Source organism: Zea mays, chromosome 9 (assembly GCF_902167145.1).
Source record: "Zea mays cultivar B73 chromosome 9, Zm-B73-REFERENCE-NAM-5.0, whole genome shotgun sequence".
Lineage (NCBI taxonomy): Eukaryota > Viridiplantae > Streptophyta > Magnoliopsida > Poales > Poaceae > Zea > Zea mays.
In genome coordinates this window covers 116,321,050-116,333,867 of record NC_050104.1, presented here as the reverse complement: position 1 = coordinate 116,333,867, position 12,818 = coordinate 116,321,050, and the positions used below count along the sequence as shown (strand labels likewise).

General features: G+C 53.3%; 1 protein-coding gene across 1 annotated transcript; it reads left to right on the top strand.

The window, feature by feature from the left end:
• Nucleotides 1-706: 706 nt before the first annotated feature.
• LOC542705 (beta tubulin 7) lies at nucleotides 707-3,821 on the top strand. The gene is made up of 3 exons (NM_001112218.1): nucleotides 707-1,109; nucleotides 1,401-1,670; nucleotides 2,912-3,821. The coding sequence occupies exons 1-3, from the start codon at nucleotides 716-718 to the stop codon at nucleotides 3,583-3,585; spliced, it is 1,338 nt and encodes a 445-aa protein (NP_001105688.1). The 5' UTR covers nucleotides 707-715; the 3' UTR covers nucleotides 3,586-3,821.
• The last annotated feature ends 8,997 nt before the right edge of the window (nucleotides 3,822-12,818 follow it).

Sequence of the window (12,818 nt, the reverse complement as noted above, 5' to 3'; positions counted from 1 at the left end):
AGTACTGGTGGTGGTGCGAGAAAAATATCCTACAGATAAGATAGTACCTACTACCTCTGTCCTTTGCAATTTTAGTTTCTTAAAGCGTTGTTAAAAACATTAATTAAATGTATTAGGCTAGCGATTCTTAGTCAGAGTTTCATTAAAAATTTTATTTTTATTAAATGATATGCCACGTAAGCACACATGATACATGACATATAAATAGAAATATTTAAAAAGTCGGTATATTTAGAAATCTTATTTAAGAAACGTTGGAGCATATTTTTTGGTTACTAGCACTCTAAATTAATTTTAGATAGTGGAGATGCTGACGAACTGCTGGGATAGCTTCAACCACTTTAGGGCTTGTTCGTTTTGGAGTGGATTGAGGGGGATTGGACGGTCGTTTTGGAGTGGATTGAGGGGGATTGGAGGGGATTAAATCCAATCCCCCTCAATCCACTCCAAAACGAACGAGCCCTCATGATTCGAACAAGCCCTTATGTTCGCGCAAAGGAAATTCGGGCTTTCTACAGGGACGTGTCCGTAAAACGCGCCCCGCACGAAAATGGCCCCAGCACACAGAGCCTTCTTCCGATAAAGGCTCACTCTCTTCCCACCTCTCTCTCCCCTCCCTCCTCAGTCGTCACACACACTCAGCCAGTCCGCTGCCTCCGCGCTCCCCCAAAACCCACCGCCTCGCCGGAATCCTAGCCTTCGCCAACCAGTCGCCATGAGAGAGATCCTCCACATCCAGGGCGGGCAGTGCGGTAACCAGATCGGGGCCAAGTTCTGGGAGGTGATATGCGACGAGCACGGCATCGACCACACCGGCAAGTACGCCGGCGACTCCGACCTCCAGCTCGAGCGCATCAACGTCTACTACAACGAGGCCAGCGGCGGCCGCTTCGTCCCGCGCGCCGTCCTCATGGACCTCGAGCCAGGCACCATGGACTCCGTGCGCTCGGGCCCCTTCGGCCAGATCTTCCGCCCCGACAATTTCGTCTTCGGCCAGTCCGGCGCCGGCAACAACTGGGCCAAGGGCCACTACACCGAGGGCGCCGAGCTCATCGACTCCGTGCTCGACGTCGTGCGCAAGGAGGCCGAGAACTGCGACTGCCTCCAAGGTATGTATTGTCTGTCTGATCTATCCCACCTGATCCGATGTTTTCCGGGGTTATGGAGACACGAGCCCTTCTGGATCTAGGGTTTATGCGCCATTGCGCTTGCGCTGAGCCTGCAGATCTGAACAATTTCACCTAGATCTAAGCGATTCGTGACATTTCTCGACGAATTGCGCTGTTACTTTTTTTTGTCATCATTGTCGTAGAGTTCTCGTACCTCTCAGCGATTGCTGCGCTAGACGCTTGACAGCCTTTAGTGTTCGAGTATGATGCATTTTCTCCCTTATACTGCAGGGTTCCAGGTCTGCCACTCGCTGGGAGGAGGTACTGGTTCAGGAATGGGCACCCTGCTCATCTCCAAGATCAGGGAGGAGTACCCGGACCGGATGATGTTGACATTCTCTGTCTTCCCGTCGCCCAAGGTGTCTGATACTGTTGTGGAGCCCTACAACGCCACGCTCTCCGTTCACCAGCTCGTTGAGAACGCAGACGAGTGCATGGTGCTCGACAACGAGGCTCTCTATGACATCTGCTTCCGCACGCTCAAGCTTGCCACACCAACCTGTAAGTGCTGATTGCTCTTTTGCTTGGCGTTACGCTTTCCATTTTTGCATCTGTATCCTATTCCTATCAGTTTCTGTTGTTGATTTATTTGGCATTATCTAGTTTACAGTATAATAACATGTTTGCATGTATGTTGCAAATTGATGATGCAGTGTTTTATCTGTTTATGCTTTGCGCCAATATTATTTATTGTTATAACTATGTGTGGGTCATAACTCACGGAAGCGTTATGATATGCAAACGCTCATTTCTTTTTGTCTGGAATGCAGCACAAGCAGACTAGTTTGTTCACTGTGATTTGCTAACATGTTTATTGACTATTTGCTGTCATACTCTAGCACATACATTCTATCTTGTATGTTGCCATTACACATTTTTTCCATTCTGTCTGTTATATACATGTAAATGATCAGCCACATGATGCTGAAAAACATGTTAATAATAGACATATGGGTTGTAACCCCAGGAGGTGTTTTGATATGCATAGCACTCATTTCTTTTTGTCTGGAATGCAGCGTAAGCAGACTAGTTATTCACTCTGTTTTGCTAATATGTTTATTGACTATATGATGTCTTAGTCTGGCACATATTCTATCTTGTATGTCTCCAGTACGCATTTCCCATTTGTTTGTCATATACATGTAAATGATCAGCTACAAAATGATGCTTAAAAACCTGTTAACAATAAACATATGGGTTGTAACCCAGGAAGTGTCATGACATGCATAGCACTCATTTGTTTTTGTCTGGAATGCAGCATAAGGAAAATAGTTGTTCATTATGTGTGGAAACATGTTTATTGATACATTTGCTGAAGTGTGGCCAACATTACCTATCTTGTATATTTCCAGTACGTTTACCATTCTGCTTTTGTTATACATGTAATTTGTAAACACTCAGTAAGAAGTGTTATGATATGCATAACACTCATTTCTTTTTGCCTTGAACACTTTGAATATATTTTTTTTATGCTTATGTAGCAAATGCATTATTATCTGCTTGTCTTGAACTCTTGTATATTTCCAGCATATGTTTCATAGTTTATTTGCTATACATGTGTTCATTGAGCTAATAAACCGTTCAATTTGTATGTAATATTGAAGGGGCCAGATATTTTTGCCTCATACCTGGCAGTGTTCTAATTGATATTACTTGTATTAAAGGCCTGGAGTAATATGCCTGTTAACATTTTTTTTGTACAGACATAAGGATGCCTGTTAACATTTTTTTTGTGTGTGCAGTTGGTGATCTCAACCACCTTATCTCTGCAACCATGAGTGGTGTTACGTGCTGCCTTCGCTTCCCTGGTCAGCTGAATTCTGACCTCCGGAAGCTTGCAGTGAACCTGATCCCCTTCCCACGTCTGCACTTCTTCATGGTTGGATTTGCTCCACTGACCTCGCGGGGCTCCCAGCAGTACCGCGCTCTCACCGTGCCAGAGCTGACCCAGCAGATGTGGGACTCCAAGAACATGATGTGTGCTGCTGACCCTCGTCATGGCCGCTACCTCACGGCATCTGCTATGTTCCGTGGGAAGATGAGCACCAAGGAAGTGGATGAACAGATGCTGAACGTGCAGAACAAGAACTCTTCCTACTTCGTGGAGTGGATCCCCAACAACGTGAAGTCGAGTGTGTGTGACATTCCACCAATTGGCCTGAAGATGTCCTCCACATTCGTTGGCAACTCAACCTCCATCCAAGAGATGTTCCGCCGCGTCAGCGAGCAGTTCACGGCCATGTTCAGGAGGAAGGCTTTCTTGCACTGGTACACAGGCGAGGGTATGGATGAGATGGAGTTCACCGAGGCAGAGAGTAACATGAACGACCTGGTGGCCGAGTATCAGCAGTACCAGGATGCCACTGCCGAGGATGAGGAGTACGAGGAGGAGGAGGAAGAAGAGGAAGAGACCTAAGTCATTCTCCGCAGTGCTTGGTACAGATATGATATTCCTTGTATCGCTGTTAGTACTCGTCAGTTTGAGGTTCGTGTGGTGATGCTTGCTAGGTACTAGATGGGTGGTATTGCTTATGAATGCGATGTTGTCGTGACAGAACTGCATTTCATTTTGTATTATGGTTGTTCAAGATGTTATATTACCATGAGGCGAGGTAGCTTGACTGATTGTTGCTATATTTTATGCTGCAGTTCAAGTGATTTATGTGGTAACTGTATTAGACGATGGTGGATCGGCAGATACAATATCTTCGATGATATATTAGTTTTGCAGCTAGAACATGCCAAATAATATATAGTGCTACCATCAGTTGGTCCTCAAGACAGACCAGTCGAAACTTTTCGACCAAATCCCAGGAGGTCAGAAGGCCGCATGCCCTCAAACTTTGCCTGGTTGCCATGCTTGGAACTGGAAGGAGAAATTGGGCGCTGGTGGCTCCCTGATTGGTTGCCCGAATCCCGCTGGGCATGGCTGGCCAGCAGACCGCTGCCGTGACCTGCCAGCTACCGTTCCGGGAACCGTTTTTTTCTTTCGTTTCTCAGTTCCATTAAGCATAAGGTTCCGGATAAGTTGCCGAGAGCAATTGGACTGTTTTCAGCGAAAACAAGATTGACTTGTATTTTGTGATTAGAATTGATGATAAGTGATTGTCAATGGTTAGTCTCGGGTCGAGTCACGGACCGAACAAGGCGTGAGATTATGTATATGCAACCATACAGTGACGGACCTATGATTTACAGTTAGGATAGTCTAAGATAAAAAAGAGTTGACAACTTATCCCTTTGATTTAGATTGATGATAAGTGATTGTCAATGCGTAGCGTCTCGGTCAAGATATAGACTGACCAAGACGTGAGATTATGTATGTGCAACCATACAGTGACGGACCCATGATTTAAAGCTAGGGTAGTCGAGAATAAAACAAAGTTGACATGTAATATCATATATAATACGGTACCACATATATCTAAATTCTATCTGTTAGATACATGATTAAAAAATTACAAAATGTCATATGAAGCATTTAATTCATCAAATTAGGTTGTCAGTTACATATATTTATTTCTTTTGGCTTAAATGCTAAAGAGTAGTTTGTTTTTAGACCAAATTGTAGGGTAGTCGAAGGCCTATCCAAAACACCCCTAGGTCTACCACTGCAACTATATCGGTCGACTTATGGTGTACAGGTGTGGAGCACAGGGACGATGGTCGACGGATGAGGTAAAGATCATGCAGGCTCGTGCTAAAGGACCCGGAGCAGTGATGAGTGCTGGGTCTTGGCTAATGGACCGGAGCAGCCGGATGACTAGCCGTGGTGGTTGACACCTGGGACACACATTCGCACGAGGACGTGGCGGAGCGGGTCATGTTGCCAACGTGGTCGAAGACAAGCGGGACACGTGTCCAGGATGTGTGGGACGTGCACGTAGTGCGATACTTACGGCGGTTTGGTGGTTGAGCCTCAAAACCACCTAGCACTACGGACGACGGGTTTTTCGACTAGGTTTGGCCTCAAAACCTGGTGGTGGCAGTTCCAGCGGGAACTGGAGGCGGCATGTGGCATGATCACGGAGGGTGCGTCAAGGCGAAGCAACTCCGTGTAAAGAGCGTGGTCGTCAGATGAAAACTCAAAGAGTTGGTCTATTTTGCCTCGGTAGAGTGGATAGTCTTTATGTAAATAGGGGTAGACTAGGAAATAGAAATAATCCTCTATAAATAGAGGGGAGGGTTGGTTAGTTCAACATCTTTTGATTGCCATTTGTTTAGTCTCTCTTATTTAGAACTCCTAGTTTTTCTCTCTAGTTAGTTACCTCTTGTGCCAGGAGATCCGCAGCGATTTTATCTATCGACTGTGCTTGCGAGTTGTATTGTTTTATTTGAGGAAGGATCACCGGACTGGCCCACAAGTTTCGGTTGGCTTCATTTCAGTTTGTGCCATTGCTGATTTTTTGGAGTTTTTTGCTCTTGGGTTCTTCATTTCACCTCTCTTTGTGATCTTGTGAAGAACCATCGAGTTCTTGTGTTTCGGGTGTTGTTGGGATTTGTTGGTGGGTGAGTGTCACATCCGGTTTTGAGGGTAAACCGAATGCGAACCATGTACGTGCCAGGATCAGAACTCACGTACATAGCGATTACATAAATGACTCATCATAGCACAATGCCTCGAATAACAATAAAGAGTAAGTAATAATATTAAAGACTAGAGTCATTTACATAATATAAATCAAAGTACACAGAATCGAAACGTTAGCCAACGTAAACAAACCCACCACAGGCAGCTGACTGGGGGAGGTCGCTAGCCTAATCCTCGAACTCGTCGAAGTCCTGGAACTCCTGGAGATCCGCCTCGACGCCTTCTCCTTTACCTGAGCATAGATTGCACCAAAGGCAACCTGGTGTTTTGTGAAAGCAAGGGTGAGTACACATCAACATACTCAGCAAATGTCCTGTTTGGCTGAGGTGGACTAGCTTTATGTGGGGTTAGGGTCAAAGCAGTTGCTTTTAGTTTGTCAGGTATTTATTATTAGTAGAAGCCATGTTTTAGCAATAACCAACCCGTGAATCATATTCCTCATCGAGGAACATCATCATCATCATCATCGTAAACAAAACCATAAATATAATCATTATATCTCAGATCATCTGTGTCGGCGTTTCGACCCCGGGGGGTCCCTGGACCGACGAGTAAATTGTCGCCACGTGCCCCAGCCCAGATGGGTCGGCGCAAGACGGAGCACAAAGGGGGGAAGAAGCCGGAGGGAGACAGACGTAAAAGGGGAAACCCGCGGCCTTCGTATTTGTCCCGCGCCCAGGTCGGGTGCGCTTGCAGTAGGGGGTTACAAGCGTCCACGCGGGAGGGAGCGAGAGGCTTACGCGAGCGCCGTCCCGTCCTTCCCCGCGCGGCCAACCCTTTGTAAGAGGGCCCTGGACCTTCCTTTTATAGGCGTAAGGAGAGGATCCAGGTGTACAATGGAGGTGTAGCAGTGTGCTAACGTGTCTAGCGGAGAAGAGCTAGTGCCCTAAGTACATGCCGTCGTGGCAGCCAGAGAGGTTTTGGCACCCGGTTCGTGTGGTGTCGTGGCCGTCGGAGGAGCGCTGGAGCCTGGCGGAAGGACAGCTGTCGGGGCTGTCGAGTCCTTGCTGACGTCTCCTTGCTTCCGTAAGGGGGCTAAGAGCCGCCGTCGTCATGGAGCATGCGGGGCGCCATCATTACTTGTTTATCGAGGCGAGCCAGATGGGACGCCGGTCTTGTTCCCCGTAGCCTGAGTTAGCTTGGGGTAGGGTAATGATGGCACCTCCTGTGACGTGGTCGGTCCGGGCTCTGGGTTGGGCGAGGTGGAGGCTCCTCCGAGGTCGAGGTCGAGTCTGTCTTCCGAGGCCGAGGTCGAGTCCGAGCCCCTGGGTCGGGCGAGGCGGCGACCGTCGGCTGAGGACAGGGCTGAGTCCGAGCCCTGGGTCGGGCGATGCGGAGTTCGTCGTCTTCCGGGGCCGAGCCCGAGTCCGAGCCCTGGGTCGGGCGAAGCGGAGTTCGTCGTCTTCCGGGGCCGAGCCCGAGTCCGAGCCCTGGGTCGGGCGATGCAGAGTTTCCTATGGCGTCCGAGGCCAGACTTGGCTGCTGTCAGCCTCACTCTGTCGAGTGGCACAACAGTCGGAGTGGCGCAGGCGGCGCTGTCCTCTTGTCAGGCCGGTCAGTGGAGCGGCGAAGTGACTGCGGTCACTTCGGCTCTGTCGACTGAAGGGCGCGCGTCAGGATAAGGTGTCAAACCACCTTTGCATTAAATGCTTCTGCGAAACGGTCGGTCGGTGTGGCGACTTGGCCAAGGTTGCTTCTTGGCGAAGACTAGGCCTCGAGCGAACCGAAGGTGTGTCCTTTGCTGGAGGGGGTCCTCGGGCGAGACATAAATCCTCCGGGGTCGGCTGCCCTTGCCCGAGGCTGGGCTCGGGCGAGGCGAGATCGTGTCCCTTGAGTGGACCGAGCCTTGACTTAATCGCACCCATCAGGCCTTTGCAGCTTTGTGCTGATGGGGGTTACCAGTTGAGATTAGGAGTCTTGGGGGTACCCCTAATTATGGTCCCCGACAGTAGCCCCCGAGCCTCGAAGGGAGTGTTAATACTCGCTTGGAGGCTTTTGTCGCACTTTTTTGCAAGGGGACCGGCCTTTCTCGGTTGTGTTTCGTTCCGGTGGGTGCGCGCGAGCGCACCCGCCGGGTGTAGCCCCCGAGGCCTCGGAGGAGTGGTTTGACTCCTTCGAGGTCTTAATGCGTTTCGCGATGCTTCGGCCGGTCTGGTTGTTCCCTCATGCGAGCTAGCCGTAGCCCGGGTGTACGGTCGGGTCCCAAGTTCTCGGGCTGGTATGTTGACGCTGTCAACGGTTTGGCTGGAGCCGGGTTTGCGAGAGCAGCCCCTGAGCCTCCGCACAGAGCGAGAGGACGATCAAGGACAGACTCGACTTTTTTACATACGCCCCTGCGTCGCCTTTCTGCAAGGAGGAGGGGGGGGGGGAGAAGCGCCATGTTGCCCTTGGAGGGCGCCGAACATGGTGTCTCCAGTGAGCTGCTAACGGGTAATCCGAGTGGATGCCCGTGCCCCATTTGTTAGGGGTCGGCTAGAGGCCCAAAGGAGCGCTCCAAAAGTACCTGCGGGGGATTTGCCGGACCCGGTCCCCTTTTGACAGGGTCCGAGGGCTCGATGCCTCCCTCTGATGGGATTCCGTTACAAGATCGTTCCCGCTGGTCTCGGAAATGTCCTAGGGTACCTCGGGAGCGTAGCCCGAGCCTTGGTTGTGTATCGAACGTACCCAGGGTCATCCCTCGCTCTGCGTCTAAGACGGCTGTGAACCCTTCGAGGGCCAGCCTATGAACCCCTGATCAGTAGTGGGCGCGGAGCCCGAGTGGCCTGAGGCGGCCGTTGAACCCTTCCGAGGGGCCGGCCTTCAAACCTCTGACCAGTAGCGGGCGCGGAGCCCGAGCGCTCTGAGGCGGTTGTTGAACCCCTCCGACGGGTCAGCCTTCGAACCTCTGATCAGTAGGGGGGCTCGGGGCCCGTTTCCTTCACGGAGAAGGATCCCTTTCGGGGTATCCCCTTTCCCGGTCCCTGTTGTAAGAGAGAGAGAGAGGAAAAGGAAAAGGATGCGAAATCGAATGACGTGGCGCACCTTTTTTGACGCGGTCATTATGGCGAAGGCGAAGCGTCGCCCACTTCTCCTACCAAAGGTGCCGCCTATCCTGCCGCAGAGTTAATGCGACGGGACGAGTGGTTCACGGGGCAGCTGTTGCGCATGCGCGAGCCGTTGGAGGAACGGAACACGAGCGCGCCGTCTTCACGCCGTGAGAGAGGGTTCTTTCGCTGTCCCAGGAGGGGACGTGAGCTTGGCTGACGACTTGACTGCTGCTTCCGTTCGCCTGCCACCGCCATTACTGTCGGCCCATTTTTGGCCGTATCGACCGTCGCGCCTTTTCCCGCGGCTGACTGACCCGTGACCGATGTGCCTGGCTGGCACTGTTGGGTCATACGCAGGGTTGCCTCGAGTCGCGGTACTGGTTCCGCAGTCGAGGAGGTGCGGTAGTGGCGCGAGTGGCGGTGCAGTTTCTTGCACGTAGCAACCGGCGCGCCGGTTGCATGACATGTAGGCCTGGGCCCCCATGCTGGATGCGTTGGAGTCGAAAGGGCGTGCTCACTTGGTGGGGTTGCATGCCGCCTGCATGGCAGTCCGCTAGTCTGGGCGAAAGTGGTGGAATGCTTGTAACCGATGGGCAGTTGCGCGCACCGCGCGCGGCGGTTTGGCTTCTTCTGCCCTGGGCCAGCTTGCATGATGCGTGGGACCCAGCCCCCGTGTCGTAGGGGGAGGACCTTGGAGCGTGTTGGAGAAGACTTAGCCCGCGATGGCTGAGGACGCAAGTGGGGAGAGTTGCCTTTAAAAGGAGGGTGACCCCCTTGAAAGGCAACCATGTCTTCGCGCTCCCCTTATGCATCGCGTCTTTCCACCTTCCGAGCCCCCGGATGGGGGACACTCGCAGTCTTTTCTGCCTTGTCGTCGGAGGAACGCAACTTCGCGGAAGTTGGTACCTTTCAGCCATCGTTCGGCTTCAAGGGTTTTCATCAGGCAGCCTGGCCGCATCCCCTCGCCGGCGATCACCCAAGACGGTGACCACCAGTTCGGTGGTGGGGAGAAGCGAGCCGGGCTGCGATCTTGGTCCCGCCCTCAGCTTCGAGGATCTTCATCATCCTGGCTGGGGCGGAGGCCGGGCTGAGCCGGAGCTCTACCTCCCGCGCGGGTTCGTGGGTCACCTTCTCCCTCAGCATTCAAGGGAGAGGGCGCTCACCGGCCTAGCGGGAGGGTCGGACTTCGACAACGCGGGGCTGGTCGGCGGCGAGCGTCGTCAGCTTCAGCGCGTTGGGCTCGCTGGCTCAGCTGGCTCTGGCTCGGCTCCCGGTGCCCCCTCCTGCCGCAAGAGCAGTTGTCGCGCTGCGCGCACCGGAGGACCGCCCAAGACGTCGCGCACTGCCAGGGCGGCGTTCGTGTTCTGGGGCTGTCCTGCCTTTGCCCCGGTACGGCGCCTCTGCGCGGAGGTTGGTGCTTCGCTCGTCCGGGAGGATCCGAGTTGGGATATGCCGGTGGGCAGACGGCTTCCGCCGTCGGTGCTGAGGTGGTGGCGGCTGAAGAAGTCCTCGTCGCCGACGGGATCAGCGCCACCATCCGCGCCCTGGGCCTCCGGCTCTTTGTACTTGTCCTCGCCCCTCGAGCGTAGACGTGGGCAAGGGCATTGTTGCAGCAGCGTCCGCCCTGAGGCCATTGCTGCTGCAGTTCGGCCACCCGGAGCGGAGGTCGTTGTCGCTGCTGCTGGAGCGGGCGGTGGTGGGCGACCTGGAGCCTTATCGCCCCGCAGGCTCCCCGGTGTGGGGGTTGTTCATACCCGCGGGGACGGAACCGGAGTTCCGTTTGTAATGGCACCTTGAGTGCCGGTGTCTTGTTCATTGTGGCTGTCGGGGCCTGAACATGTATGTATTTTCGGCACGGAGCCGTGTTTTTCCTCATTTCGAGCACTAAGACTCGCCTGTCGGCTATCTGAACCGCTTCACCAAGCGTGAGTTGCCTCGTGCGAAGGTGACGAGTGAGGTATCCGTATCCCGGAGGCGTAGGAGTCCCTCGGCTCGGTCGGCCTTGCTGCCCAAGGCTTCTCTTGCTTAGTTAAAGGAACCCTCGGCCGCTCTTCGATGAGCTGAAGCCGGGGGCAGCGGTGTCAGCACGGACAGAGGCGGAGTTGGCTCGAAAAGAAGACTTCGTCGGCCGGAGCCTGGCCAGGCCATCCACTGGCGGGACCAGCGCCGGAGTCGAGTTGCCGAGGCCACGAGCCGGGCTGGTGTCCTCGGGGGACAGCTGACTGAGGTTTCGGGGTGGCCGGCTGAGTCGTCTACTCGGGCCGGATTCCTGGAGAAGACCCTGGCGGCGATGGCCCGGGCGTGGTGCTGATGTCGTCCTTCGGAGCGAAGATCCTTCGACCGTGTTGCCGTCCGAGGCTAGGTCAGACTTCGCCGAAGGTTTAGTTGACGCCGTGTGTGCCGCTGCTCCCTTCAACTGTCAAGGTCCGAGCCTGCAGGATCGGTTTGTCTTGTAGTGTGCGTATGTTTTCCGCGGCCGCCGAGGCCCAAACACACTGTCGTCGTGTTGTAAAGTTGCGTTTCTTTTCCTCTTGTTTCGAGTATCTAGACTTATTTGTCGGTAACAGAATTGTTTGTCCGAGCGAGAGTTACTTTCCACGGAAGGTGATGAGTGAGGTATCCGTATCCCGGAGGCGTAGGAGTCCCTCGGCTCGGTCGGCCTTGCCGTTTACGTGTACTCTTACTCGTCCGTAGGGTTCTGCTATCGATATAGTCGAGAAGGCCCGAAAAATCATTTCGGCAGAAGAGTTTCGAGCGTGAAGACTTGTTCCGTCCGCGGAATCACTTATCCGAGCGTGAGTTACTTATCGCAGAAGGTGATGAGTGAGGTATCCGTATCCCGGAGGCGTAGGAGTCCCTCGGCTCGGTCAGCCTTGGATGCTTACGTGTACTCCGTCGTTTTCAGGATTCCACTTTCGAAGCAGTCGAAAAGCACGAAAGACATTCTGGCAGAAAAGATCTTTTTCCGAGGAAAAATTTTGACGCAGAGGGGGTTCCCCCCTTCTAGCCCCCGAGGGAGGGTCGGGCTTTGCCGAGGCAAGGCTGACCCTTCCTTGATGGTTAGACTTCGTGTGTGAACGAGGTGTACGAACAACTTGAAAGCATCTTAAGGGTAGAAGCGACGTAGCTGTCGGATGTTCCAAGCGTTGCTGTAGACCTCGCCTTGACTGTTGGCCAGCTTGTACGTCCCGGGCTTCAGAACTTTGGCGATGACGAACGACCCTTCCCAGGGAGGCGTGAGCTTGTGCCGCCCTCGGGCGTCTTGTCGCAGCCGAAGCACCAAGTCGCCCACCTGGAGGTCTCGGGACCGAACCCCTCGGGCGTGGTAGCGTCGCAGGGACTGCTGGTACCACACCGAGTGTAGTAAGGCCATGTCCCGAGCCTCTTCCAGCTGGTCCAGTGAGTCTTCTCAGTTAGCTCGATTGCTTTGGTCGTCGTAGGCCCTCGTCCTCGGGGAACCATATTCTAAGTCTGTGGGCAAGATGGCCTCAGCCCCATAGACTAGAAAGAACGGTGTGAAGCCCGTGGCTCGGCTCGGCGTTGTCCTTAGACTCCAGACCACCGAGGGGAGCTCCTTCATCCATCGCCTGCCGAACTTGTTGAGGTCGTTGTAGATCCGAGGCTTGAGCCCTTGTAGAATCATGCCATTGGCACGCCCTACTTGCCCATTCGTCATGGGGTGAGCCACGGCGGCCCAGTCCACCCGGATGTGGTGATCCTCGCAGAAGTCCAGGAACTTTCTGCCGGTGAACTGGGTGCCGTTGTCGGTGATGATGGAGTTCGGGACCCCAAAACGATGGATGATGTTGGTGAAGAACGCCTCCGCCTGTTCGGACATGATGCTGTTTAGGGGTCGGATCTCGATCCACTTGGAGAATTTGTCGATGGCGACCAGCAGGTGCGTGTAGCCCCCGGGTGCCTTCTTGAAAGTAGCCTAGAGGGGGGGTGAATAGGCTACACCTGAAAATTTTCACTAAAAACTTCGAAATAGGTTAAACTAAAGTTGCACGGGTGCAAACCGGTTCAGTCGAT

Coding starts and splice junctions, on each gene's coding strand:
- LOC542705 (NM_001112218.1), top strand. CDS start 716: ATGAGAGAGATCCTCCACATCCAGGGCGGGCAGTGCGGTAACCAGATC. Junction 1,110..1,400: donor GAACTGCGACTGCCTCCAAG/GTATGTATTGTC, acceptor CTTATACTGCAG/GGTTCCAGGTCTGCCACTCG. Junction 1,671..2,911: donor CAAGCTTGCCACACCAACCT/GTAAGTGCTGAT, acceptor TTGTGTGTGCAG/TTGGTGATCTCAACCACCTT.